Raw genomic sequence first — 25,618 nt, forward strand, 5'->3', positions numbered from 1 at the left:
GCAGCCTGCAGACTTCTCTAGCCTGTGGCCTGTCTATGCAGGCTCCGAAGGTTTCCTCTCGGATCTGGTACTGTGTCTGGTGATCGCTGCGGCCAACTGCCTGTGTTGATTGACACCACCACCACCAAGGGGGAGTGCCCTGGATTGGTAATTACGACGGCCGGTGCTCTAGCTCAGAGCTGAAATGGACTGGTCCGGGTCGACCGTTTTCACCAAGTCCTTTCTGAATCATGATATTGCGACTTGATATCGCCAAAGACGGGCCAGACCGCCCATCCCCATGTTGGGTAGAGCGTTTGACGAAAGCAGCACCTGGGGTACCTAGGTATCTTCCGTGAAGTACACTCAATCGAACCTGTGGAGCGTTCGCAGGTGACACCAATTCGAGAGCTGCCATGCGGGTAGCCGCGCACGATCTGAGATACGTTAACTCAAGGTAACACCCCTGGGGACCTGGTCCGGCGAGCTGCTGGACGAATCGTTCGTTCCTTGACATGGTTTCGACAACGATGTGCTGGTGGGTCCGTGAAATCCCGACGTGGTTTTGATCGAGCTCGGAGCCTGTTGGCGCTGACGTTTGCTTGCAGGCACTGCCCAGGAGCGTCATCGCCAGCAGTGCCCAATGCGTTGGTTCTCGGCTAGACCTGGACATCTTGGTTCGACCAGCCTCCGGGAAAAAAAGCCTCGGTCATGGTTGGAACCACGTTCCTCATGACAGAGTCTATGGGTGCAAGTCGTGAAACTTGTAACAACGTATAACGGACTCCAGAGCAGCAGCCGAGTTCTCCGATAATCGAGGTCGTCAGGTCATTCCCCTTCAAGTCGGCATATAGGCCTAAGGGCGAGCTCGGTTTGCCACACGGGCTTGACTGGCCTTTATGTTCCACAGAGTGTTGGCGCCTGACGTGACTCTGCCCCAGGATTTCACGATCTTCGCTGGCAACCGTTGGGCTCCAACACCTCAGTGGGAGAGATCGTACCGTGCCCCGGCGAGCTGTGATTGGGCAGTCTAGTCACGACATATGTCTTCCCCACGTATTCGCACCACATTGGGCGGGAAGAAGAAGTCCACATTAAAGGTTACAAGTCACGGCCTACTCAAGCTTCTTCTTCTAGGAAAGCCAGCATCCAGGGTCCGAGCTCGACTCGTTGATCGAGGTCGCGCAATTCAACGAATGTCTTTTGCGGCAAAATACCGTAGACTCGTAAGCTTTGCAAGTGAATTGAGTACCACACTCTGTGCTTGGTTAAGAAAGCTCGTGGGAGATCCCGTCTGAATGTTGCCAGCCAAGTCAGGTTTCCAGAGAAGCAATATAACCTGCGAGCATCCAGCTCAACTACCGACGTTCTTCATACAAGACCGAGCAAATCCTCTCATCCCCTAACCAGAGGATGGTTATTATAAGAGATGTTCATGGTTGTGGGCACACACGCATCATGGCAACACAGCTTGCATATGTATCATTAGACTAACGAACACGCCTCCATCTGCTCTACTTTGGTGGCACAGGCGCAGCTTCGCCCAGCAATTCCCTAGCAGCGGTGATCTCGTCGGTATCATACCCAAGCCAGCCGCGCTCCTTTGCGGAATTGCGTCGCACAATCTCAGCCAGCTTCTCCGTCGCGCGGGCGTCGAGCTTCTGGATTGTCGCCGTGTCAGGAAGGTTGAAGCCGTCATCCTCATTGTTGGAATTGTGCTTCTTGGCATTTGACGACAGCGGGGCTGCCACCGAGGGCTCGTTGAGGAGCAAAGTTGTGACGAGCTTCAGGCCGTAGTAGCCCCGCAGGTAGTCGTCGCAGAGCTCGATGCTGCGGCAGAAACGCTTCATGGCCTCGGCTAGTTGCCTGGCAGGTGATGATGTACTGGAAGCCTGTGATGAGGTTCCTTGCGCGGCGCCGGACTTGCCCGAGATGTAGAGAAGTTCACCGAGCCGAGCGTGGATCTTATCATCGAAAGGTTAGCTGCGTGCTCAAGACAGGTAATACGCGAGGGGCGGATGATTGAACAGCAATATGACGTACATTCCACGCGTTGGGCTGTAGCACAATGACCTCCTCGAGGGCAAAGATTGCCTGGGAGTAGAGGCCCTGCGAAAAGTACAGGTCTGAGAGTTCGGCCCAGGACTCTGCATCGGTAGGACAAAAGTCCAGGAGCGCCATGAGGGCCAGGACAGCGTCTGGTGTCCTGCCCATGGACTTGAGCAGGCCGACCCGTCGCTTGGCTATGGGCTGTATAGATGAACACATGAGTCAGCGACCATAGCTTGGAGCACACGATGATGGTTTCCATGCCTCCGCTGAGAGCTTACAATATTGGTGGGCGTGTCGCGGAGGATCTGGTCATACTCCTCGAGAACAATCTCGAGCGTGGCCTTGTCCTTGGCCTCGGCCTCCTTGACGAGCCCGATGAGCGCCTGGATGCGCTCGTGCTTGTCGCCGAAGCGGTTGACCAGCCGGCCCAGGCACTGGTGCGCTGCCTTGTCATCCTCGGTCCGCAGACATGAGAGAAGCAGGTTCTCATAGGTGGTCCATAGCTCTGCCGTCTCGGGAGCTGCGAGGAGCGACCCAATGAGTGACGGCGATATTGAGCCTGCTGAGTTGTCTAGGATGGCAGGCGCCTGCTGTGCGTTTTGAAGCGCCGTGGCCGGAGGTAGGTGGCTCGGCGGATGTAAGAGATATGACGAAGCCATAGTTGAGCTTCGGAGGTGAAGCTGCGTCACACGGGTGGCGCAATTGTTGAAGGTGATATGGCCCGAGGAAACGTGTTTCAGGGCACTTGCTGCCGGCTGAGTACGGTCTCGGAGTAGAGCCAGTGATGATCAAGGGATGAAAAAGTCCCTAGATGGCAACTTTGATGTTCAACACCTTCAGGTAAGCTGTAGTTGACGGTTCCACGTGGAATGATGCGGCAGGCTTGGGGATTGGCCAGCACCATAGGTGGACCACGTTGGGAGCTTTCCCCCAAGCTGCGGCCCTTGTAGGTCTGCCATTTGGGGGGTTTTGCCGCACGACACCGCTGCTTTCCGTGCGCATTACGTCTGTGTCGGAGATCCCGCTGCTGTCCCCAGGCCCTCTCCAGGTCCGGCGCGGGGCACACGCAGCAGAGCAGCATCCGCATGCTGCACAGCTCTGCTCACTTCACTTCACATCAAAGTCGCGCCGTTCATGCGCTCCCTTTCGCCAGGACCAGTACGATCCGCCAGAGTCCCTCAACGACTACAACGGCGTCCTCGGTCTCGCCACCAGAACAACCACGACAGCCTGTGGTTTCAGCCCACCGTGCGACAGGAGCCGCCTCGATCGACAGGCACACGACCATCCACCCCCTCGACGCGCTACCCGTACTCGATGCCGTTCTGAGACACTTGAGAAGATCGAGTCGCAGACGTGCCAAGATGGTCGGCTTGCTCGAAGCACCACAGAGACTGCCATCATCCGTCGACGCTTAGAAACAATCATCTCTTTCTGCGGCTCAGCAGCACCGAAATAGTCGTGTGCCCCGGCAGGGTGGCACCGCACAACTTGTCACCATGTGCGTCGCCTCGCCCCTTTCGAGCATCAAGCCTGAAGCTGCGGTCCCAGACTGACCCATGAAGCAGGTTCGAGAAATCGCTTTACGACCTCATCCGGGGGATGCGGAATCACAAAGGCAAAGAGAAGGAGTACATCCAGAACTGCCTGAAAGAATGCAGGGCGGAAATACGCGGCCAGGATATGGGTCAGTCTCGCATTGGTCGTGATCACGGGTTGTTATCGTAGTGCTTGACAACTTGCTGACCCGGGGGTTTGGCAACAGACCTGAAGGCGACTGCCTTGCTGAAGCTCGTCTACCTCGAAATGTTTGGCAATGACATGTCATGGGCGTCTTTTCACGTTCTCGAGGTCATGTCCTCGCCAAAGTATCACCAGAAACGCATAGGCTATCTGGGTGCCGTCCAGACGTTCCGGGCCGATACCGAAGTTCTCATGCTAGCTACGAATCTTCTGAAAAAGGTGAGCTGACATTTGGCCTTGGAGTGTTTGGCAGACTGTTGCTTACTGACACGATCCCGTGTAGGATCTTGTCGCCTCTTCTACCACCACCATTGGTTTGCCCATTGTCACGCTTCCGCACGTCATAACACCATCTCTTGCACTCTCAGTACTGCCAGACCTGCTCCCACGCCTGAGTCATACACATCCCAATGTTCGTAAAAAGACCATAGTGACGCTTTACCGAATGGCACTTGTCTACCCGGAGACACTGCGTGCCGCGTGGCCCAAGATCAAGGAGAGGTTGATGGACAAGTCCGAGGATTCGAGTGTCACAGCCGCCATTGTCAATGTGGTCTGTGAGCTCGGCTGGCGTCGGCCCCGGGACTTTCTGCCTCTTGCGCCACGACTATTCGAGCTGCTGGTGGATAGCGGGAACAACTGGATGGCAATAAAATTGATCAAGCTGGTCAGTGGTTTCTGTCTCTTCCGGACTGGCCCAAGTTACTGACAACTGAACAGTTCGCTACACTGACTCCACTAGAGCCAAGACTGGTTCGGAAGCTGCTGCCACCATTGACCGAGATAATCCGTACCACCCCTGCCATGTCGTTGCTGTATGAGTGCATCAACGGCATAATACAAGGCGGCATTCTAGGCGATGGCGATAGCGCAGATGGGCAGGAGGAGATTGCCCAATTATGTGTGAGCAAACTGCGGAGCATGATAATGGTGGACGGCGATGCCAATTGTAAGCGTTTCTTGTTTACTACACACGATACACAAACTCACTATTCTGGCAGTGAAATATGTTGCTCTTCTCGCTTTCAACAAGATCGTGGTCACCCATCCTTGGCTGGTTGCTCAGCAAGAAGACGTAATTCTCGAGTGCATCGACAGTACCGACATCTCCATTCGTGTCAACGCCCTCGACCTTGTACAAGGCATGGTCAACAGCGACAACCTTGTGTCAATAGTCAGCAGGCTCATGCGTCAACTCAAGTCGTCTTCGGCTGACCAGAATGATGGACCGCGAATTGCCAATATGGACGGCTATGATGAAGACGACGATGATTCCCGGTCTACACCCCGGAGAAGCGAGAAAACGCAAGACCCTCCTATTCCTAACGAGTACAAATTCGATGTCATCAATCGAATATTGGCAATGTGCAGCCAGAACAACTACAGCAACCTCACGGACTTCGAATGGTACATCGATGTCCTTACGCAGCTCGTGCGTATGGTGCCAAATTCACAAGATCCCTTCTCCCAGTCAACCTCTGGGCGTCCTGCCCAGAATGACGTTTCCGAAAAGGTTGGCAACGAGCTGCGTACTATTGCCGTAAAAGTGCAAGCAGTCCGCTCGGCCTGTGTCCAGGCGGCTGAATCTACAGTACTGTTGCTGGCACGTGATGCTAGCTCAGGTCTTGCCAACGTGCCTGGAGCCCTGGCCGCAATCGCGTGGATCCTTGGCGAGTTCTCGACGGAATTGTCCTCGCCTGACGACACATTGGGGCAACTTCTCCAACTGATGTCCAAGGCACAGGCACCAGAGACCGTCGCATCGTGCATACAGGCGACAATGAAAATCTTCTCGCTAATCACCGGAGATGAATCCTCATTGTGGACTCCTGAACGCAAGTCGAAGACATTGCTGCTGATGGCGCGAGTCGTCGATGCTTTTGAGAAGCTTGCGCTACATCCAAACCTGGAGGTGCAGGAGCGCGCTGTAGAGTTCACAGAGCTTCTCAAGCTTACAACAGAAGCTGCCACTAGTCAAGAAGTCTCAAGTGAGACGGTCGCTCAGGATGCTCCGCTGCTCCTGACACAGGCTATTCCATCGTTGTTCACAGGGTGGACTCTGCATTCTGTGGCAATGGGCGCGCAAAAGAACGTCCCACCCCTCGATGGACTCGATCTTGATGAGCCAATCAACCCCAATCTGAGCCGGTTGCTCGCTTCGGCCGATAATTCGGATGTGGGCACCGAGGACGCTGACGAGTTTGACGCGTACTACCATCAAAAGCCAGCTCCGACGAGCATCATGTCGGAGCCGGCAATCAACAGGCTTGCCGACAAAAATGAGGAGTCCATCAGCTCGTACCAACAACCGACCGAAGATATGTATCTCGACCCAGATATCGTTGCAAGGCGAAAGGCTGAGCGCATGGACAAGAACCGCGACGACCCATTCTACATTGGAGCCGGGGCCGATACACAAAGGTCATCTACGCCAATCCACAACATCCTGCAAAACTCGAACGGGCCGGATCTTGATGTCGACTCGATTCCGATCATGAAGCTTGACTTGGACAACATTGGTGGTGCAGGTGGCGGCACAACAAACAACAAGAGGCCAACGAAGCCTAGGATACGCCAAAAGATAGAGATTGCAGCAGACGAGAACTTGGCGAGCAGTGGCGTGAACACCCCGAGAAGCTTCGACTCTGACGGGAACAATGTCGAGGCGAACGCAAGAGCCAGGGCGCGCAACCGCAAGCTCCTAGGTGTCGACTCGGCCAATATCGGCTCCCTGTCACTCGAAGGAGACCCGTCAGGGGTTGCCGGCCCGGGCTCGACATTACATCTCGACCCGGAAGCGCAGCAGCGCGAAGAGGCCGAGATGGCAAAGGCCATGAAGGAGGTGGAGCGCCTCCGCCTCGAGATGCAGCGTGCCAACGAGCGCATCCATGTCGCCCAGGGAGTTGATGCCGAGGGCGTCGTGGTCAAGAAGAAGAAGAAGACGACGACGACGACGACGTCGGCAAAAAAGTCAAGCGCCAGCTCGACACCAGTCTCCTCGCAGCAGCAGCAGCAGCAGCAGGCAGACGGCAATGATGAGGCTGCTGGCGTCGTAAAGCCCAAGAAGAAGAAGAAGAAGGTTGCCGCACAGCCCGCGAATTCTGCTGCCGATGCAGAAGCCGAAGAGGCAGGCACGTCCTCTGCCGCCAAGCCGAAAAAGAAAAAGAAGAAAGTCGCAAGGACTGTCGATATGCAAGGTGGAGGGGAAGAGTAGTAGAGTTGATCAAGTAAAGGCAACCGGTCTATGGTGAAGCATATAGAGATATCCACCCAATATACAGGGAGAAAAGTCTTGCCTGCATTGGCTCTTTACGACCGAAGAAACATGTATGCAGAATGTTGAAAATGATGTTAATCCTTTTATAATCTGCAAAGAAAGTATCATGGCAGGCGTAGCTACATGTATCACGTTCCCCGCCGGTTCCAACCTTCCGTCTTCCGATCATCCACCACCTGTTTTGTACATGCATACAAATGAGAATAGACAAATGGGGTATACCATCTTCTCACAATCGTAGTTCATTTTCCGAACCTGCTCATAACGCAAAACGCCCTGTTGTACTCGAACTGCCCTCCACCAGACTCTACGCCTACGGATTCGAGAAGGAAGTAAGTCTCTGTCTGCAAGCTGTGCCACCAAGGCACACGTGGCGCCGTGGATGTATCATTCGTTACTGGCCATCTAGTCGTCCATGGGCCTGTCACTCAGAGTCACGCCACGGTCGTCGCCGGAGGGTGGCGTGCTGGGAGCTGCTGGCGTCACCTTGCGACCAGGAAGACGACCTCCAGGGCCGAGACTGTCACGTTTCGAGAGGCCGTTGGGGTCACCGTTGGAGTAATCGAGCGCGCTAGGACCTGACCCGTCGGGAACCTCGAGAGAGTTACGGTGCAATGTCGCGCCGAGGCTGCTGCGATGCCTGTCGCTATTCGAGGTCGGACTCATTTGCACGGCAACAGGAAATCGTGTCTCAGGGCCACCTGTGCTCCTCTCACGACGGTGACGAGGGCTTGGGGCGGGGCTCCGGTCTCGGCCCCGTGTGCTGGTGGTTGTGCCTGCTTTCTCCAATAGAGCTCTCTGGCGCTCTTCCATGTGGGCTCTTCTGTTGCTCTCATCGGTACTAATGGCTCGAGGACGATTGCCGCTGCCGCCAATGGAGCTCGAGTGCGATAAGCTGGACATACGCTTCAGTTCGCTGAAAATGGCTTCCTTGTGAGCAAACAAGTCTCTGACAAGCCTGTAGGCGTGCTTCTCCTCCATTGTCAAAGACGTGTCGACGCGGGGCCGCAGAATGCAAGGCGCAAGAGATGTCGCAATTTCTTGAACGTATTGTTCATCGGCAGAGGTAAGCTCAATCAGCCTAGTAAAGTGATTCATGCAAGCGTCGAGGGTGGCGATGTTAGTCAAGCGCAACTGGGAAAGAGTCTGCTGCAGGACGCTGACACGCGCTTCGTCCGTCGAGTCGCCTTGAGTGGTGTAGATTGTGCGAACAATCTCGTACACATGAGAAGATACAAGCGAATCTGTTGTCCCCGTCAGTAAGTAGGCTTCATAAACAAGCTCAGCAGTGAATACACACCAGGCAGTTCTAGGAGGTATAGTTTCAGGAGATTGGCCACAGTGGGAACGTCAAAGTCGTTGAAGACCTCCATAGTAAATGCTCTGCCGTTGTTGACCCTGCTGCGAAGTCTGTGCACTTGGGCGAGAGGTACATCCGCCAGCCACACACCACGTCGAGCCTCGTCGCCCTCAAGATCTGGGTAGTGATGATCGAGGTATGTCAAGAGAGATGTGATGATGATGGGCACGCGCTTCTTGTCTGCCCTCGCTCTCGCCTCAAGGTCAACACCGAAAGTCTGCTCATCGACGCGGTTGTAGTAGTTCTCATATGTCACCACCTTCGGGGCAAATCGTCCAGTGCGATAGTTCTCGAGCAGGTAGCGGAGATCGCCTGCGGGCTGGACAGTCTCCTGGTACAGGATCATCTGGTCCACGGTAGACTGGAGGGATGGAATGACATTGCCAATCGTGCCCGAGAAGTCGAGGATGACCGTCTTGATGGCCTTGAGTCTGTCGAGCTCGCACCTCTCGAGAAACTTGAGGTGCATAAAGATCGCCTCCTCCAGGTCGCAACGGATCTCGTCCAACTTGCGGACAGCGGCCTTGTACTTGTCGTCTGCTTCCCGAGCCTCACGTCGCAGACGTTCTGGTGCAGTCTCGTTGGGGTAAGGGTTGTTGAGAGGGTTCCAGTTTGCCAGATACTCGCCGACGGTGCCAACAGGTGAGTCGGTCTCGCTACCAGGCGACGTGGGCATTGAGAAGGTCCGCGCAATGGTTGCTTTGCGCTCCGGTACACCAGAGACCTTGTAGGCCTTGGGTCGCCATTGATAGAAAAGCTTGGAGCTGTTGGCAAAGTTGTTGCCGACGTTGCCGACCAGACGCAGGAACCCATGGTTGACCAGGTCCTGCCCGATGCGCTCAGCGTAGCTGACGCTGCTTGAGCCCATGTTCTTCTGTAGATATTCCACAATGTCGGCACCTGAGGACGTGTTGATGTAGGTTCCCAGAATTGGGACCTTGGTCTCCCCAATCTTGATAGTGTTGAGCATATGAGACAAGATCTTCTTGACTTGCTCGGCAGAGTATGTCTCGTCTCCGATCTCAAAGACTTCCTCTTCCTCCTCCTCTTCCTTGTTTGCTGAAACCTTGATCTCGGGAATAGCGGCCGTTGTTGGTTGTTGTGGGCTCGTTTCAGGATCCTGAAAGGCCAGCTTGTTCTCTTCCTCGATGTCCTCGAGGAGGCGACACTTGTTGAAGTAGTTACTCCGGAGCTTCTTGACAATTTCGGCCTGCTTGTCATGGGCTTTGATTCTTGTCTGTAGCTCATCCTGCGAGTCCTGGACTCGTGCCTCGTGAGCATCGCACCAGCGCGAGAATGGATTCACCACTAGGTCGCGGATGCCTTGGGCGATTTTCTTGTGGTTTCGAGCTGCATCTTCCATTTCGCTTCGTACGCCGTCGTAAGCCTATCCAGATTGATATCAGTAAGATGATTGCGGACAATACCATTGCCAGTCTCTGCTGGAACTCGAAGCTCACCTTGCGGACACTGGCTCCGTCATCGCGAGAGAAACCATTGGCAATCTTGTTTGCAGTGGGCGCAATATCTCCAAGGCGCTGACCATAAACCTCTTCGGCTTCAGCACGCATGCGGGCGAGGGTCAGGATTTGCCGGTTCTCTTGAACACCTTGCTGGAGCTTGCCAAACAAAACACCGAGGCCTAGCGATGTGGACAGTTAGCTCGGAGTCGTCCTGTCTGTGAGCCTTGCGATGACTGGGCAGGATATGCACTAACCTGCGGCATAGTCTGCCGACCAGAAGGAATCTGCGAATCCAGGCATGATGGTGGCAGTAGTCTGGAACTAGAACTGAAACCCAAGTACTTCCACAGGTAGGTTGTGAAGTTTGATGCGACAATATCTCAACTCGATGGCAGTCGGCGCGGCGCAGGCATATCAGAGGCGAGGTTCGATTGGGGGTGAGTGTCACGAGCCCGGGGAGCTCAACAGGCGACAGCGAGAGATGTGGAAAGCTGTGAGCCGGATCGCTGCGTCTGTGACACGATGCGTATGGGAGGGAGGGTGAGACGGGGGCCGAAGGAAGAGGGGAGCGGTCGTGAGCGGCGGGTGGGGGCTGGTTCGCAGAGGCTGTCGTGAATCGTGAAAGACGACACTGAGTGGTCGTGTGGATGCCGGGCCGCTGTGCTGTGTCTGGAGAGTGCAAATGGCAAAGCTGGGGCCTGACGGAGAAAAACGCTGAGTTGGCGAGGCTTGTCGAGGCTGAAGCGGCACGCCCGAATGCGGTTGCCAATGGCGTCCACGGGTGGGCGTCGCAAGTGCTGACTTGCCTGTCCGAAGCTCGCAGGGTGCAAGGCCCGCTACAGACAGCCCTGGCACCTCCGCACTGACGTACCCAGCAGCAAGCTTCGTCACTACAAAGTGACCTACCACCCTTTTGCAACTAGGACACGCACTCGAACATGTTCTATTTGTAGACTAGTGGTGCACATTTGCTCTGAGCATTCGAAGGCGGCGTTTTCATCACCATGTTCCAAATCAGAACCCGAGCCCTGTCTGAGTGAGTGAGCGAGCCAGACTAGTTGCTTTTGCCATGATCAATCACACATGCATGAGGGCTGGCTGGGTAAGCGCGTCAGAACAGCCCTTGGGGGGGAGGCTCCCACGGAACTGACTGGAGGCCTGAGAATACCGAGAGCAGGGGTTCCGGCTGCTGACGCTGCCAGTTGGACCCCTGGAGGCCGTAGAAGCACAGACGACGCTAGTCAAGGTGTTGGGTTCGAGACGTCTTCCTGCAGACTGCCTGCTCGCCAACCCTGGCGGGCATTCCTCTGATTCAGGAACAGGCTCTTCTTGTTCATGCAATCGCGTAAGCTTCCACCGGATGCACTACAAAGAGACCAGGCACCGTGTCCAGCTGGACAGCCCCTGGATCCTACACAGAAGCGAAGACCCAGCGGCCGTATGTACAGCACAACGCAACACGCGAACTCTGAAAGATGGAGACTGAGCCAGCCCCTGGATCGTCGCGTTTCATCTGAAGCAGGCCACCAATACGAGTCGTCGATCCCACTGAGCCCAGTTGGCATCATCGCCTTTTCCGGACGCATTGGTGCGCAACATCCAGCTTGCCATGTGCTTGGACGCGGACTCGGCTCACTCCAGAGTCAGAGTGTTACGGCAAGCTTAAATCTTGAGCACGACCACGGCGCCGTGCCGAAGTTGAAGTAATTGCATGGTTCGGATCCGCGGCATGGGCCGCTCCTCCGTCTGTCCCTGCGGCACAGAAGCCGAGTCAGGCCGCCTTGACAACCACTGAGTGAGCACTCAGGATGCTGGATACATCGTCGGATTGGCACAAGTAGCAAGAGTTGTAACCACATCAGCAAATAACCGTAGTGCGCCGTGGACCTATGTGTGGTGGTGCAAGCCTCGGTCGAAGCACGACTTGTTGTTCACACGGTTGTGCAACCCAGCAAAAAATAGAAACCGACATTGAGTAGATATCCATGCTCAACGAAGCTGTCTCCCCCCTGTCGTTTGAGAGTTTTGGGGACTCCCATGGCCCAATTGCAAGGTGGTTGTAAGGGTGGCATTCGAGGAGGAGCTTATCGCTCCGGGCCCTGGTGCTGACGTTTACGACGGATGCACTGCCAATCGAATGGCCCGGATGCTCCGTGGGGAGTAGCTCCATCTCTATCTACAGCCCCCCGAGGGCCAAGAGAACATCAACAACAACACTCCAGATTGCGGACCTAGAACACCGCCTCGTCAGCCCGGCTCAATGGACAAGCATCAGCCAGCAGAGCTGCCTCTGAGCAGGAGCCACAACGAGAGGGAGCGCCCTGCGCCACGCGGCCGGGGAATCTTCCTCTCCTTCGTGGCCTTCATCTTCTTCAGCTCGCTGCTGCACCCAACCACAAGATGCTACCATCCGGCCCAAAAGCTGTACGATCACTGTCGCCCACGGACCATTGAGCAGAGGGTCACCACCATTCTGACCACGACGCCCCTGATAGGTACGTATGCACTTAATGCCCGCCTGCGATCATCAATCCTGCCCAGCCTCAAGAGCGACCGGTAAGCAACGGATCAGTCACTAACATGAGCTCTCACGCAGACGGGCACAATGATCTCGCAATTCTCCTGCGGGTGCTCTACAACAACCAGATCTATGGCAAGAACTTCACGGAGCCCTTTGAGAAAGGAGGCATGGCCGGGCACGTAGACTTGCCCAGGCTCCGAGACGGCCTTAATGGCGGCGCCTTCTGGAGTGTCTTTACGCCTTGCCCAGCCAACGGCACCAACTGGTCTGACGAGAACTACGCAGCCAGTAAGTGCCACGGGCGCCCAGCGATGTCATGAGCACTACTAACGATCCCCCGTGTTAAGGCGTCCAATTCACGCTGCACCAGGTAGATTTGATGACCAGGCTCCAGCAGGCCTACCCGCGCGACTTCTCAGGCATCCCCCTGGACTCGAACGCTGCGTGGTCGGCGTTCCACCAAGGCAAATTCGTCTCCCCACTGGGCATTGAGGGATTGCACCAAATCGGCAACTCTGTGTCCAACCTCCGCCGCTTCCACGCCATGGGAGTCCGCTATGCGACCCTGACGCACAATTGCGGCAACATCTATGCCGATGCCGCCCTCCAGGAGAACCCGGTGCGTGTGGCACCGCCTCACTGGGGCGGCGTTTCGCCCGAAGGAAAGCTCCTCATCAACGAGATGAACCGCATCGGTATGCTCGTTGATCTCTCTCATGTGAGCGCGGACACAATGAGACACGTACTCGGTGGTCGCAAGGAGTGGGCTGGCAGCAAGGCGCCCGTCATGTTTAGCCACAGCTCTGCCCACGCCATCTGCCCGCATCCCCGCAACGTCCCGGATGATGTGCTGCAGCTGGTCAAGAAGACCAATTCTGTAGTCATGGGTAAGTTTTTTTTACCACCGCGACTGCCACGAAAGAAACGCCCTGCTCACTACATGCCCTGACACAGTGAACTTTGCCCCGGATTTTGTCAGCTGCACCAAGTCCGATAATGAGAATGGCATGCCGGATTTCTTCCCTGCCAACAGCACTCTAGCTCACGTCGCTGACCACATAACCTACATTGGCAACCTCATTGGCTATGACCACGTCGGCTTGGGCAGCGATTTCGACGGCATCGAGTCCACCCCTGAGGGCCTGGACGACGTGTCCAAGTATCCAAACTTATTCGCCGAGCTTCTGGCCCGTGGTGTGTCTGACACAGATGCGGCCAAGATTGCTGGCGGTAACATTCTGCGGGTGTGGAAAGATGTTGAGGAGGTGGCCGCAAAGATGCAAGCAGATGGCGAGCCGGTGCTTGAGGATAAGCTGCCGAGCTTGGGGTTTGGGGCGCTGGCAAGCTATATGTAGTAAGAGTCGATGCGAGACTGCGGGATACGATCAGCACTTTTGGACAGGAGTGGGACGTGTCCCCAATTTGTGAATCCCCGCGGTGATTGATGCGGAGAAACTCGAAGAATTTGAGCTGCAATGTGGTTCACTGGACATTGTGCCAAACTTCACGATCGTGATTGTGTTCTCCCTGATGTATTTCTGGTCAAGGCGCCCGGTCATGGCTCATTCTCTCTATATGTTACACTCTGGGACATTGTTCGTTCGCCCAGATACATGATCATTCATAATACACCAGTGTCCCGGTCTCTGCGGCAACACATGAAGGAGTATTGGCAGTTCGGTGAGCAGCCGAAGCTTTGCCATTGCCACTGATGGCCTGTCCCTCAGCCGGCCCTGCTCGAGCAGCTCTTTTCACCATCAAAGTCCCAAGTCTCGTTGACTGACGAGCTCCCTGGGTATCGATTTGAGCTGCAATCTCCTTGATCCAGTTCAAGTAGTCCGCAGTATCACGGAGCTGCGTGTTCTGCTTGCCCGGCCTAAACGTGTGTTGCTTTCACATTCCCTCAACTCCGAACGCCAACTATCCCTTCCCTTCTTTATCGGCCACCACCCCTGACATGGGGCGGCGGCTTGCCAACATACGTTCCCGTGCGCTCTCCACGCTCCAGGATGTTGAGCTTCCGCGCCGTCTCGATCTGCGTGCGCGTCTTCTGGCCACGGACAGGCAAGTTCATGGCGTGCCGCCTGCCACGGTAGGTGCCCATGTCTCTGAGGCGGCGGATGTTCTCCTGCACGAGGCGCTTGGCGTCGCTCTCGAGCGTCATGTTGGAGAGTTCGGCGGTCAGGGCTTGGACCGTCTTGCCGGAGATGTTCTCGAGCCGGGCGAGCGGGAAGATGCTGTGCTTCGCCATGATGCGCGCGGACGCGGTGGGGCCGAGGCCGTAGAAGGACTCGAGGGCTTTCTAAAAATTTTGGACGAGAAGAGTCAGCGATGGTTCGGTCCGTGGCCGGCGAGGCGCACGCATTCTGCGGTCGCCAAACGTGGTCATGGGTTGGTCGTTGTCGTCGGGCTTGATGGGCATACCTTGACGAACTTGCGCTCGTGGAAGTTGACTCCTAGTATGAACACCTGCGGATACACAATTAGCATTTCGAATATCCTCCGTGGCATACACAATTTCATCCATACCATCTTGGCGGTGTTGTGCCTGTGTCCCGGCTCCGGATGTTCTGCGCTTCTCAAGCCGTCTGCTCACGATGCTGGAGTGACGGACTGTTCGTCAACTTTTGGACCACGCCCGGACCAAGCCTTGACCCTCCTGCACGCCGGTGGGGTGGCTCCAGCACTGATCCCACTATCGATAAACCCGAGAGCTACCCAGTCGTGGCAATCAGGAGGCATGACCCCCGCTTCCCTTGGTCTCTTCCAGCGGCGATTGGCTGGACCCTGCAGGAGAGGTCAAGGTGTCCACCAGTTAACCACTGAAACACATAGCTTGCTGTCCTTTCCCCTCCTATAAGACCCGCTGCCTTTCCCACGCCTCGAGCCTCGAGGGAGCTCTCTCTGAGCCTCACAAACCGTCAATTGAGTTACAAACCACAATTCCATCGCATCACAAGGCAGCCATGTTCAACTTGCGCCGCCTCATCGCCGGCCTCTTGCTGGCCCTGGGAGTCAGCATGCTCTGCTTCTCCCAGGTCGCTGCCGCCACCAAGGGTCCCAAGATCACCCACAAGGTCTACTTCGACATCACCCACGGCGACGAGCCCCTTGGCCGCATCGTCATGGGTCTCTACGGCAAGACCGTCCCCAAGACTGCCGACAACTTCCGCGCCCTGGCTACTGGCGAGAAGGGCTTCGGCTACGAGGGCTCCAGCTTCCACCGCGTCATCAAGCAGTTCATGATCCAGGGTGGTGACTTTACTCGTGGCGATGGCACTGGTGGCAAGTCCAGTATGTTGAGCCTGCTCCAGAATGCGTGTTTCGCTCATTGCGATTCATGAACGACGACAATGGCGAGCTTTTGTTTGCTAACCGGACTTTTCCTCTCTAGTCTACGGCGAGAAGTTCCCCGACGAGAACTTCAAGCTGAAGCACACCAAGCCTGGCTTGCTCTCCATGGCCAACGCCGGCAAGGACACCAACGGCTCCCAGTTCTTCATCACCACCGTCGTCACCTCGTAAGTCAACCCTCATACAAAGCTGCCGTGCTTCCTGAGAACTTTCGCTGATCCGTTTCGAACAGGTGGCTCGATGGCAAGCACGTCGTCTTCGGCGAGATTCTCGAGGGCATGGACATTGTCACCAAGATCGAGAATGTCAAGACCAGCCGTGGCGACAAGCCCGAGGCTGATGTCAAGATCGCCAAGAGTGGAGAGCTGGAGGTTCCCCCCGAAGGTATCCACGTGGAGCTATAGATGCACCAGAGAAGCACATTGCCCCCTTCTTCACGAAGTCTATCCCTTGATCCTCCCCCATTGTCGTCCGTTGCGTACACACACCATTCGTCAAGTCAAAAAAAAGTCGCTATCGTACTGTCACACCTCTGTACTGATTCAGGCTCCCGGATCGTGTCGCTCGCAGAGAAAACAAACCTTTACGGCACCGCTGGCTGGCGGGATGGATTCTCCGATGAGGAGCCCGCCGCCCCTCACATCGTCCCTGCCGAGACTGTTGCTATTGCCTCTTCGTCTGAGGGCTCTTCCGTCATGCAGAAGGCCTTCTTCTTCGCCGCCATTGTTGCCGTCATTGCCATCTTTGTCCGCGTGACCGGACGCGGCAAGTCGTCCGTAGACCAGGGTTACGAGAAGTCCTTGGCCTAGAGGAGATGCAGTCGCTTTCTCGGCGTGGGATGTCACATACGACAATCACGCAGTACATGAAAGCAAAAATAAACCACGATCTTTTATCCACCTCAAGGGCATGACGTACTCTATTCAATTCAGTAACATGTGAACCAACATTGATGCAGTGCCCACCGCCAAAGATGATTTGTGCAGGTCCAGCAGGATTTTACCATGGCCGTTGTTGCGAATCTGCCACTTGATGCCAACTTGGCACGCGATACATTGGACCTACTGTGTTAGTGGTTGCCAAACTGACCAGTCACGACGCCGGACCCATTAAAAATTTGGGAGACGGGCGGCTTCAACACCACGCAAGACGACGAGCCCCACGTTCCCTCACTTTGAAGAATTGATACCATGCATAAACCACGAATCGCACATACCGCCAAACACCAGCAGTATCTATACCCAGGCCCGCAGCAAGCATTCTTTTGATTGGAAAGTCCCGCCCCGAATCGCTTCAGGAAACCCCCGCGGAGTATTCTCAACAATGAAGGTTCTCAGCCTCAACTTCCTCACATGCGCCGTCAAGGCATGCAAGAGCTCATCCGCCTCGTACCCGTTGCACCCCAAGGACGCCGAGCTCGTGCAGGATGACATCGAGATCAACCCCGACTTGCTCGTCAACGTGCTGCCGCGGCTTGACTGGGCTGCCCTGTCGACCACGGCGACAGAGGTGAGTGTACTTTGTTGTCTTTGCTGTCTCGTATTGGGCGTCGCAAGAGTGGTGGTCCTTGGCTGTTGTAGGAACTTGTTTATGCCACCTGAAGTTGTCTTGAGGGGTTTTTGAAAGGGGCTTTTTTTTCTCTCTCTCTCTCGCGGCGAGTCAATCTTCACCACCGGCATTCTTTGCCATTCATACAGTCAAGTGGCATGAACGAAGATGGGAAAGGGAATGAAAAGCATCCAAGGTGCCACCTCCAATGAATATTCTTTTTTTTCGTTCGCTCAAGCCATACACAAACGGACAGCTTCATCTCCCCGCCTCCCCCAAAAGTTTATACGTACGACGCGAACAAGACTCATCTAGACGGACACTAACCAAATCACACAGCTCGGCTTCCCCGCCCTCCCTCCACAACCACCCACAGCAGAGGAGCTCCTCGAAGGGGCTTCAGCCGAGGGCGACGAGGCGCCAGTGTACAGCAAGACGCTGACAGACCTGCACCGCCTGCTCATGGAGACGCAGATGATGGAGGGCAAGCTCGTGTGCGCCAACTGCGGGCACGAGTACGCCGTGCGCGAGGGGATCGCCAATTTCCTGTTGCCCAGCCACTTGGTCTGAGAGTCCTCCCCTCCCTTCCCCCTTCGCTCGGAAAATTTTCACGTCGAAGGGACTGGGTGGTTTTGAAAGCAAGCCGGAAAGCGCGGTGCTTGGAGAGCCGGAGGAGGAGAGGAGTCTGGGGCTTTCAGCAAGACAGAGACCTTTCTGCACCACTTTGATGGTTACTGCCTTGGAAAAAAAAAAGTGCCCATGACAGGAACAGGCGTCAAGGGGCGCCGGCCGGGACTGAAAGGGATGGAGGGACAGGAACAGCATGAGATCTGGAGTTTGTGGAGTATTTGACCTTCTGTTTGACGGCAAGAGGAGCCTTTCCTTGATAGCCAAAGAAGAAAAGCATGAATCCTCGATCTACAACCACCGACTACGAGTAAAAATGGTCAAGTCGTGAGACAGCCCCGGCATCTTGGGCTACTAATCTGCGCGGGAACCTATATTACATTCATCGTGCACCCGCATTGGCCAAGGGCAAAACACATTGTCCATACATATGACTCTCGTCCCTGCTCGCCTGTCGGATGAACCCCACACCCACACACAACTCCTTGATCTACTGCTTCTTCTGCGCCGAGGGACCCATGTCCTTGTCAAAGGCGCCATACGGTACCTTCAGGCTGGCGACAGCGGAGACACCAACAAACAGGATGGAGCCGAGGATGAGGATGACGAAGAAAGCCATAAAGATACCTGTACGGTACGAGTTAGCATAGATTTGCACATCAGCAAGACGCAAACAATCTCGACGTACCAGGCGTGAAGAATTGGTACTTCTCAAACAGAGGCAGGTTCTCGAAGGTCGAGTTCAACTTCCGGGCCGGGTGCTGCACCTGGCGCTTCAGCTCTGTCCGCATGCTGTCGGTAAACTCGGGAGTGTAGCCCTGCGGCTCCTCGGTTCTCGAGCCGGCCGTGTATAGGACAGTGTAGTCGCCGGCCATGTCGTACTGGTCGATGACCATGCCGAAGTTTTTGTCTGACATAGCAAAAGTCAGTTCTGGTTGTCCTTTGCGAGGGGGTGGTCGTGCGCAGGGTGGCTCATACCATTCTCGCCGAGAGTGGCGCTGTTGATGCTGGACAATGCGGTCAAGTGGACCTCGTCGACGAGGACAGGCTTGCCGTCGCATGCCTTGTTGATGTAGTCGTACAGCTGCTTGACGTCAACGGTGCCGGCGACCTCGGCGATGCTGAAGGAGCTCTTCGACTTCTGGAGCGAGCTGTACAGCTTGGGCACAGCCTCGGCGTTTCTCAGATGGCCAGCATTGAGGTTGGGCTGCGTGACGAGCAGATACCGATCCGTTGGACACGAAGAGAGGATGTTCTTGGCGGAGAACACGACCTCGTCGCTCGACTGGAGTTGCCGTGTGCTGTCGGGAGCTGTGAATCTACAAGGAGTCAGCAAGGACTCTCGGTAGGCGCAAATGAGCTGAGCGCCCTGCGCATCCAGAGCAGAGCCAGTAACGCGAATCAAGGGTCGGTGGATGGTGCTCAAGATGGGGTCGTCGCATACTTGGCTGTTGAGAAGAGGATGAATGGCGTCGAGTCGGAGAATGCCTGCGCGGACGCACAGCACGCCGCAAGGGCGGCTGTCACGGAGAAACGCATGACGAATTTGGTCGTAAGCTCTTCGACAATAGGCGTAAATGGGATAGGCGAGCGACGATGGCGACAACGACAGCGAGAAACAGAGGTTGATGGTGGAGAGCTGCAGGTGAATGACCTCAAAGGAGCATTGTGGTACACCCCAGCAGCACGGTGGGTGGTGTAGCTCTGTCCAGGCGCTGCGCGACCAAGGTTACGTCGATGCCTGGTGGAGCATGTCCCAAGCCACGCTGGCACAGTCAGAACTTCCCGTCTACACTCAGTATCGCACTGTACATCCAATTAACCTAGCCTGACCAGATTCTATCATATCCGGCATATGGGAGCCCCTCTGTTTGCATTTCATGTGACCATAATGCACCGGATCCCCCAGCTCGCAATCCTAATCCAGGGATAGGATAAGCTCTGCCATTATTTCAAGTTTGGTCATACGCTGTGAGAGGATCCCACACGCAATTTTCATGATATGGTTCCTAGCCAGCGGGGATGGCTGATAAGGTCGTACAGGATCCCGTCTATTCACTTGCAGCCGTTTACTTGCAATCAGAGAGTATTGCCAATTAGCTTGCGGGTGCTTAGATGGACCCTGATACCAACTATCTGTCACTGTTCAAGAAACTCGACCTGGATCTTCGTGCATGTCAGAGTGGGTCCTCGGACCCCAAATCCACCTAAACACATGCAAGTCGGAGGTCATTGGCGCCGCCAGGGCGCGGAGGCCCAGAGAAATTTCAAAGTCGCAGCTCCCAAGGCCAAAAGACCCTGGCACAAAGAACAACCCCAAACCACCATACATCTATCTGCCTAGCCACAATCTTCGAGCTGTCACCCATCCCACGGCAGACGTTCGACTCGACAGAAAAGCAATACTCTTGAGGCCTCCGACACTTTTTCTTTTGTCGTCCAGGACCAAGCTCCCCACACCGAGGCACACAAGAGCCGCATCACAATGACGATGCTCGGCAACCGCCCGAGAGTCAAGAAGAGCACGTTCGTGCCGCCACCCAAGAAGCGCAAGGCGACACACTCGCTCGAGGAGATCAAGTTTGACTTTGACGCGCGGTCCGAGTATCTCACGGGTTTCCACAAGCGCAAGCTCCAGCGGGTCAAAAACGCCCAGGAAGAAGCGGCCAAGAGAGCACGCCAAGAGAAGATTGAGCTGAGAAAGCAGGTACGTAGCTTTTCAGGCAGTATTCTGGCCTTCCAGCAGCAGTGTGCATGGTCTGCCTTGGTCAATACTAGTCACTAACTGACCCCTTCTCCTGTTGTGCAGCTACGGGATGATCGCAAGCGCGAAGTCGAAGAACACGTCTCCAGCGTCAAGACAATTCTGAGAGAAGCAGAGCGTGCGGGCAACCTCGACGCTGAGGATGGCACAGACTCAGAGGACGCTGGCGACGACGAAGGCGAGGGCAAGGAAGCTTGGGGCGGCTTTGAAGACCCAGTCACGACTACGACCGACATAATCGACCAGGAGGATGAGTACATAGACGAGGATCGATACACCACAGTGACAGTCGAATCCGTTACGGTATCAAAGGATGGCTTGAACAAGCCGGCACCAGAAGAAGACTCGGACGAAGAAAAGGCCAAGAGGATACAAGAGGCCGCCCGCACAAACGAGACGAAGGGGAAGGCGCGGCCGCCGAAGAAGAAAAAGCCAAAGTTCCGATATGAGACCAAGATAGAGAGGCAGATCAGTCGGCGGAAACAGAGCGCCAAGAAACGTGGCAAGGCAGAAAAGTAACACAACTGCCACCCTCATTAATAAACGAGCCCCTGGCTGGCGAGCAAGGGCATCCACAACGAAACCCTTCAAGCAACTGACCGCTCTTCGCCCATCACGAAGCACTGACCACGACACGCTGTAGCAATTGTCCCGCCGTGTATGTTCGAATGAATGAGATTTGTTCCTAATTAGACCCATCGAAAAGCTGCCCTTGGTACTAGTCCTCACTTCACAACTTGCTACTTTCAAGGTGGCTGTGGTAGAATAGCGTCGCGCTGCGTCGATAATTCGTGAGATGGCGCTGATCGTCGCAGGTATGGCCTTGCTCCATCGTCGCTGGCACCTTAGATACCCGCGATCTCGTTCTGCAGGTCCTCCAGCTCCTTCTGCAAAGACAGGTGCTTCTTGCTCATCTCCTCGTACTTGGTCTCCCACTGGTCGCGCTCGCTCTCCAAGGCCTGGACCTTGCGCTCGAAGTGACCGGCTTTTACGTCAGTTTGGCGAAGCCTGGTGGCCAGTTAGCATCAGGGTCATGCTGCCACATTGTGGCGATTGACAGGGTGGCGGTCTGCACTTACTTCTCATTGGTTTCACGAAGAGTCTTGTCCGCCTCCTCAGCCTCTTCCTCGAGGAGCTGGAGTCTTCGTTGCAAGGTCTCGTTGTGCGTACCATGTTGCTCGCCATCAGTGGCAGCCTTCTTGAGCTCCCTCACACTGGCATCCAGCTTCTCGTTCTCCGCCTCGAGGACACCATTCTTGTGCGTGAGAGAGGTGATCTCCTGCTCCTTGGCGAGGTTCTCTTGCTCGAGAGCCTTGACCTTGTTCTGAAGCTCCTCGACCTTGTTGGCAGCGTCGTCGGCCTCGACGCGAAGCTGGTTCATTCTCTGTGGATGGCGGCATGGTCAGCAACAATTTGAGGCGAAAATCACATGAAGAATCGCGGTTCTGAACTCCCGAAACCGAGAAAGCCCGTCCAGCTATTTCTGATGCGATGGTGCTGGGACTTTTGTTGCTGGGAGCCAGCATGGTGGGGTAGGAAATAAGGGTTGCCTGTCGGGTGACTGACCTCTCTGATGCGGTCCATGATGAAGGGATGTAGCGGAGTCGACGATTTACAAAGGCGTAGTTGTTGAAAGAAGAGTTGTCAAGGAGGGCCTGATGACGGCTGGATATGCTGAGCGTGAAATGGGAGAGTGTCGACAACGAAGCAGAGGAAAGTGGAAAGGAGCGAAAGGGGCAAGCTGGTGATGGTGCTGTGGTGGCAGCTCCGCAGGCGGGTCCTGACTGCACTGGCAGTCCACGCAACGCCCGCAGCATCAGCAAGCCTTGGGCTCACACTCAGGCCCCAGCCCAGGGTTGGTTGGAGCTGCCATTGCGTGGAACTTCAAAGCCCAGGCAGGGCAGGGCCCGCCCACCTACCCCTCCGTCCCAAACCGGTCTAGTGCTTGTGACCATCTCAACGCTTAGAACCTTACAGGCAACCGGTTTGCAGGTCTCTGTTTGCTGTCGCAACGGCCACACGGGCAACGGATGTCTGCCAAATGCCACTTCCGCGTTCGCAGGCAAGCACCACCGCACTGCGCGTCGCGGGCCAGATAAGCACCTGGCCGCCCTGCAAGATTGATTGTGTTTGCTAGCTTATGTGAACGGGCGCATACCTGGGTAGTGGTGACTGGCGATCCTCAAGGCTCAGAGTGGCGCTTCTTCACGTTAGGCGGTAGGTTGGCTGAAACTTGCAGGTACAAGACACAATCACTAGACAAGAGTTGTGCCGTGATAATCGAAGCAGGCCGGCCTTGAAGTTGACCTACTTGTGGGCAACCTCGATATCACTGCTTTGTTAAAGCATCCCCGAGGCCATCGCGAGCAGCGGAAGAGTGGATCCACATGCATCACCGAAAGTCCATCGTTGCTCGGTCAACAGGACCTTGACCGGGGACGAGATGAGCTCACCTGGAGCCATCCATGGCCTGGCTCGAGCATGACTCCATCCAATTCATGCCTCGCCATCAGGCTTTGACCACACGAAGGACACCATACCTCTAATTAGCCGGTCGTTCTGTGCAATCACGCGAGCCCACCCCTAATCAACAGTCACTGCCGCGCATTTCTCCGCAAAACAAAACAAGACACCTGGGGGCCGCATGCGCCAGAGTACTGAAAGACGACATCTGAGCGCTGGCCATCTCTCCTATCCAGCCTACAGCCGCAAAGTACATCACTCACTACGGGCCCTCGTATCAGTTCTGCGCCCCATCTATTGTTGAAAATTTCGCCAATCCAGTTCAACGCCAATCACAATGTTTGCGGCACGGGACCAAGAGAATCTCGCCTTCCACCGGCAGAACAATGCCGCCATGAAGCAGCTCCAGAAGACGCCCGGTGCCCAATATCCCAAGACACCGATCAGAGTCCCTCTGAACGACGAGAATGCTGCCCACGCCATTAAGGGTGCTAAGAGCATCGCTGGTCCGCGCAATGGCAACGAGAATGTCCTGACCTCCAAGGCCAACAAGGGTCTTAACAAGTCGCAATTCATGACACCCATGGGTAAGCAAGCTCGACATCCTGACCCCCAAAGGGATCATACACTGACAGGTCGGCAGAGCCTCGCTCACGAGCTGTCCTTGGCGACAAGACGACAAACGCCAAAGCGAAGGGCTTGCAGTCCGTGAACGTCAAGGGCGCTGTCCGCCAAATCGAACAGACTGCTTCAAAACCCCCGGCTACAGCGCGACCTAAGCAGAAGCAGCCCCAGGCTGAGACACAGAGGCTCCAGGTCCACACTGAAGCAGATGATCCGCTTAGTGAGGACGAACCCGAGTACTGCCCGCCGAGGCCTGTAGACCTTCCGTACGAATCCGATGTGTTTCCGGACGGAGTCCTCACCTTTGAGGCCCTCAAGCCAGAGAACATGTTCAAAGGTTACTATCAGCACTACTTCAATCCTATCGGTGAAGATGGTATTTCATTATCCGACAAACGCCTGGCCGAGAGCACGAGGAGGGCGCTCGAGGAGGGAGAGAAACGGATCATAGACGATATGGACAGCTTTGAGTGGGCCACAGAGAGAGAACTTCGCGAGGACGATGCAGCCTCCCGAGCAACGGTGGTAAAGTCGCCAATCCCCAAAGCTGGGCCGGTCAAGCGAGTCACCACAAGGGGCCCTGCCTTGCGCGAATCGGCCTCAAACACGATGGCAAGGAGAGCAGCGTCCTCACTGTCAATCGATGATGCCACAAAATCGCTGCAGCGTCGTACAGCCGTCCCAGTCAAGCAGGCCACTGTTGCCCCTAAACGGACGGGCTTTGTCATCCCGCGATTGGCTTCCACAAAAGCCGTTACCGCCAAGCCGGTCACCGCGGCATCGAGGACGACTTTGGAGCGGAAAGGCATTGAGGCAGCATCACGATGTACTATCGGTTTCAACAAGGGGAGGACTACGGCATCCATGCTCAATCGTGGTCCAGCACCTCCTATCAGCACCAGGCCACGTGCTCCCATTGCTCGTGTCGGCTCCGCAGTCTCTCGTGACTCCGACAAGACCGTGACGCCAGCCCGCTTTGCTAAACTCAATTCTGCCAGCGCAGCTGCCAGCGCTGCAGCCGTAGAGGATGCAGAGTGGAAGGAGCGCGTCCCGTTCTTGTCAATCTTTGCGCACGACGACGACGGGGTCGATGACGACTTTGACTTGCTCGGAGGCCAGCCGATGCCGACCTTGGACGCCTCTGATGACGAGGACTTTGAGATCAGGATTCTGGAGTGATTGTAGGACATCTGGAATCAACACGTTTTCTTGGCGTTTATGGGCAGGCCGATGATTTGGGACACGAGGAGACAAACGAAGTTATTGGTGCACGGCCTGGTGATGATTATGCCTGTGCAATACAATCATAGGTAGCACTTCTGAGCATGCGATAAATGGGCTCTTACAGGAATTACTAGTCACTGAACCATCCGGGCCGGAGACGAGACTGCAACAGTGTAAGGCGCTGCGAGACGTGCATTGCACGGGAAACAGGACGGGCAGCTGCTGTGGAATGGTTTCTGCGCGGCAGGAACATTCTTTGTGCTTGGTGCTAATAAAGAACTGTTGGCGGCGCTTTGAACAACAGATGGCCAGCGGGATTCTCGTCACGTCTCACCGCAGTTGCAGTCAAAGACGTGCAAACACCCTTTGTTTGGTGCCAGATAAAGAACTGGCTCCAGACCAACAGCCATCCATGTACCATACCAGGCAAGCATTCATGCGCACCCGGTGAAGTCCAAGTCTTACGGCAGGGTCTCCATGTGCACGTGAGTAAGAGTTGCATGTGTCTCGTAACTGGTAAATTGTTTATTAAGAGCGAGAGCTCCCCAATTCCCAAAGTCTGATGGATGTGGCTCAGCCAACAGGGACGATCAGCCTCGTGGGTAAGTAGTGAGATTGT

General features: G+C 55.5%; 13 protein-coding genes across 13 annotated transcripts; 7 read left to right on the forward strand and 6 right to left on the reverse strand.

Moving 5' to 3' along the window:
* Window positions 1-1,410: 1,410 nt before the first annotated feature.
* On the reverse strand, window positions 1,411-2,920 carry B0I36DRAFT_321179 (tetratricopeptide repeat domain-containing protein). Its single transcript, XM_046153659.1, has 3 exons — window positions 2,310-2,920; window positions 2,023-2,229; window positions 1,411-1,943 (listed from the first exon to the last, which is right to left on the reverse strand). The coding sequence occupies exons 1-3, from the start codon at window positions 2,688-2,690 to the stop codon at window positions 1,494-1,496; spliced, it is 1,038 nt and encodes a 345-aa protein (XP_046014138.1). The 5' UTR covers window positions 2,691-2,920; the 3' UTR covers window positions 1,411-1,493.
* A 168-nt stretch (window positions 2,921-3,088) lies between these two features.
* B0I36DRAFT_321180 (adaptin N terminal region-domain-containing protein) lies at window positions 3,089-7,111 on the forward strand. Its single transcript, XM_046153660.1, has 6 exons — window positions 3,089-3,532; window positions 3,600-3,718; window positions 3,797-3,993; window positions 4,058-4,441; window positions 4,495-4,723; window positions 4,776-7,111. Coding segments are annotated over exons 1-6 (3,144 nt in total). The 5' UTR covers window positions 3,089-3,530; the 3' UTR covers window positions 6,989-7,111.
* A 345-nt stretch (window positions 7,112-7,456) lies between these two features.
* On the reverse strand, window positions 7,457-10,174 carry B0I36DRAFT_241145 (uncharacterized protein; the record flags this gene model as incomplete). The annotated part of the gene is made up of 4 exons (XM_046149824.1): window positions 7,457-8,295; window positions 8,352-9,798; window positions 9,872-10,053; window positions 10,129-10,174. 4 exons carry the CDS (start codon window positions 10,172-10,174, stop codon window positions 7,457-7,459), a joined length of 2,514 nt encoding a protein of 837 aa, XP_046014140.1.
* A 1,230-nt stretch (window positions 10,175-11,404) lies between these two features.
* Window positions 11,405-11,918, reverse strand: B0I36DRAFT_321183 (uncharacterized protein). Its single transcript, XM_046153661.1, has one exon. The coding sequence runs from the start codon at window positions 11,731-11,733 to the stop codon at window positions 11,518-11,520; it is 216 nt and encodes a 71-aa protein (XP_046014141.1). The 5' UTR covers window positions 11,734-11,918; the 3' UTR covers window positions 11,405-11,517.
* A 148-nt stretch (window positions 11,919-12,066) lies between these two features.
* B0I36DRAFT_421885 (membrane dipeptidase-domain-containing protein) lies at window positions 12,067-13,750 on the forward strand (the record flags this gene model as incomplete). Its single annotated transcript, XM_046162192.1, has 4 exons — window positions 12,067-12,369; window positions 12,471-12,683; window positions 12,743-13,282; window positions 13,350-13,750. The coding sequence occupies exons 1-4, from the start codon at window positions 12,135-12,137 to the stop codon at window positions 13,748-13,750; spliced, it is 1,389 nt and encodes a 462-aa protein (XP_046014142.1). The 5' UTR covers window positions 12,067-12,134.
* Window positions 13,751-14,219: 469 nt separating this feature from the next.
* B0I36DRAFT_107398 (ribosomal protein s13-like protein) lies at window positions 14,220-15,025 on the reverse strand. The gene is made up of 3 exons (XM_046147827.1): window positions 14,925-15,025; window positions 14,820-14,864; window positions 14,220-14,697 (listed from the first exon to the last, which is right to left on the reverse strand). Exons 1-3 carry the CDS (start codon window positions 14,925-14,927, stop codon window positions 14,332-14,334), a joined length of 414 nt encoding a protein of 137 aa, XP_046014143.1. The 5' UTR covers window positions 14,928-15,025; the 3' UTR covers window positions 14,220-14,331.
* Window positions 15,026-15,361: 336 nt separating this feature from the next.
* Window positions 15,362-16,153, forward strand: B0I36DRAFT_373624 (cyclophilin-like domain-containing protein; the record flags this gene model as incomplete). Its single annotated transcript, XM_046160209.1, has 3 exons — window positions 15,362-15,689; window positions 15,790-15,916; window positions 15,982-16,153. The coding sequence occupies 3 exons, from the start codon at window positions 15,362-15,364 to the stop codon at window positions 16,151-16,153; spliced, it is 627 nt and encodes a 208-aa protein (XP_046014144.1).
* Window positions 16,154-16,771: 618 nt separating this feature from the next.
* B0I36DRAFT_321188 (uncharacterized protein) lies at window positions 16,772-18,132 on the forward strand. The gene is made up of 2 exons (XM_046153662.1): window positions 16,772-17,258; window positions 17,637-18,132. The coding sequence occupies exons 1-2, from the start codon at window positions 17,073-17,075 to the stop codon at window positions 17,865-17,867; spliced, it is 417 nt and encodes a 138-aa protein (XP_046014145.1). The 5' UTR covers window positions 16,772-17,072; the 3' UTR covers window positions 17,868-18,132.
* B0I36DRAFT_321191 (BIG/ATPase V1 complex, subunit S1) lies at window positions 18,133-19,627 on the reverse strand. Its single transcript, XM_046153663.1, has 4 exons — window positions 19,369-19,627; window positions 18,903-19,243; window positions 18,613-18,834; window positions 18,133-18,551 (listed from the first exon to the last, which is right to left on the reverse strand). The coding sequence occupies exons 1-4, from the start codon at window positions 19,461-19,463 to the stop codon at window positions 18,415-18,417; spliced, it is 795 nt and encodes a 264-aa protein (XP_046014146.1). The 5' UTR covers window positions 19,464-19,627; the 3' UTR covers window positions 18,133-18,414.
* Window positions 19,628-20,409: 782 nt separating this feature from the next.
* On the forward strand, window positions 20,410-21,207 carry B0I36DRAFT_361997 (nucleolar protein 12-domain-containing protein; the record flags this gene model as incomplete). Its single annotated transcript, XM_046158578.1, has 2 exons — window positions 20,410-20,631; window positions 20,734-21,207. The coding sequence occupies 2 exons, from the start codon at window positions 20,410-20,412 to the stop codon at window positions 21,205-21,207; spliced, it is 696 nt and encodes a 231-aa protein (XP_046014147.1).
* A 326-nt stretch (window positions 21,208-21,533) lies between these two features.
* Window positions 21,534-22,069, reverse strand: B0I36DRAFT_348388 (tropomyosin-1; the record flags this gene model as incomplete). Its single annotated transcript, XM_046156684.1, has 2 exons — window positions 21,534-21,696; window positions 21,768-22,069. The coding sequence occupies 2 exons, from the start codon at window positions 22,067-22,069 to the stop codon at window positions 21,534-21,536; spliced, it is 465 nt and encodes a 154-aa protein (XP_046014148.1).
* A 290-nt stretch (window positions 22,070-22,359) lies between these two features.
* On the forward strand, window positions 22,360-22,812 carry B0I36DRAFT_348389 (uncharacterized protein; the record flags this gene model as incomplete). Its single annotated transcript, XM_046156685.1, has 1 exon — window positions 22,360-22,812. One exon carries the CDS (start codon window positions 22,360-22,362, stop codon window positions 22,810-22,812), a length of 453 nt encoding a protein of 150 aa, XP_046014149.1.
* A 676-nt stretch (window positions 22,813-23,488) lies between these two features.
* B0I36DRAFT_348390 (uncharacterized protein) lies at window positions 23,489-24,954 on the forward strand (the record flags this gene model as incomplete). Its single annotated transcript, XM_046156686.1, has 2 exons — window positions 23,489-23,738; window positions 23,795-24,954. 2 exons carry the CDS (start codon window positions 23,489-23,491, stop codon window positions 24,952-24,954), a joined length of 1,410 nt encoding a protein of 469 aa, XP_046014150.1.
* Window positions 24,955-25,618: the final 664 nt, after the last annotated feature.

The sequence above is a fragment of the Microdochium trichocladiopsis genome, assembly GCF_020744255.1.
Source record: "Microdochium trichocladiopsis strain MPI-CAGE-CH-0230 chromosome Unknown B0I36scaffold_4, whole genome shotgun sequence".
NCBI classification, from domain to species: Eukaryota; Fungi; Ascomycota; class Sordariomycetes; order Xylariales; family Microdochiaceae; genus Microdochium; species Microdochium trichocladiopsis.

Excerpts from the sequence above, each read along its gene's own strand:
- B0I36DRAFT_321179 (XM_046153659.1), bottom strand. The coding sequence starts at position 2,690 with ATGGCTTCGTCATATCTCTTACATCCGCCGAGCCACCTACCTCCGGCC. Across the intron at positions 2,230-2,309 it reads GCGACACGCCCACCAATATT|CCCATAGCCAAGCGACGGGT; the intron begins GTAAGCTCTCAG and ends TCATCTATACAG. Across the intron at positions 1,944-2,022 it reads TACAGCCCAACGCGTGGAAT|ATCCACGCTCGGCTCGGTGA; the intron begins GTACGTCATATT and ends TTCGATGATAAG.
- B0I36DRAFT_321180 (XM_046153660.1), top strand. Across the intron at positions 3,719-3,796 it reads AATACGCGGCCAGGATATGG|ACCTGAAGGCGACTGCCTTG; the intron begins GTCAGTCTCGCA and ends GTTTGGCAACAG. Across the intron at positions 3,994-4,057 it reads CTACGAATCTTCTGAAAAAG|GATCTTGTCGCCTCTTCTAC; the intron begins GTGAGCTGACAT and ends GATCCCGTGTAG.
- B0I36DRAFT_321183 (XM_046153661.1), bottom strand. The coding sequence starts at position 11,733 with ATGTGGTTACAACTCTTGCTACTTGTGCCAATCCGACGATGTATCCAG.
- B0I36DRAFT_107398 (XM_046147827.1), bottom strand. Across the intron at positions 14,698-14,819 it reads ACGAGCGCAAGTTCGTCAAG|AAAGCCCTCGAGTCCTTCTA; the intron begins GTATGCCCATCA and ends CAAAATTTTTAG.
- B0I36DRAFT_321188 (XM_046153662.1), top strand. The coding sequence starts at position 17,073 with ATGAAGGTTCTCAGCCTCAACTTCCTCACATGCGCCGTCAAGGCATGC. Across the intron at positions 17,259-17,636 it reads TGTCGACCACGGCGACAGAG|CTCGGCTTCCCCGCCCTCCC; the intron begins GTGAGTGTACTT and ends CAAATCACACAG.
- B0I36DRAFT_321191 (XM_046153663.1), bottom strand. The coding sequence starts at position 19,463 with ATGCGTTTCTCCGTGACAGCCGCCCTTGCGGCGTGCTGTGCGTCCGCG. Across the intron at positions 19,244-19,368 it reads ATCCTCTTCTCAACAGCCAA|ATTCACAGCTCCCGACAGCA; the intron begins GTATGCGACGAC and ends GACTCCTTGTAG. Across the intron at positions 18,552-18,612 it reads GTACCAATTCTTCACGCCTG|GTATCTTTATGGCTTTCTTC; the intron begins GTACGTCGAGAT and ends CGTACCGTACAG.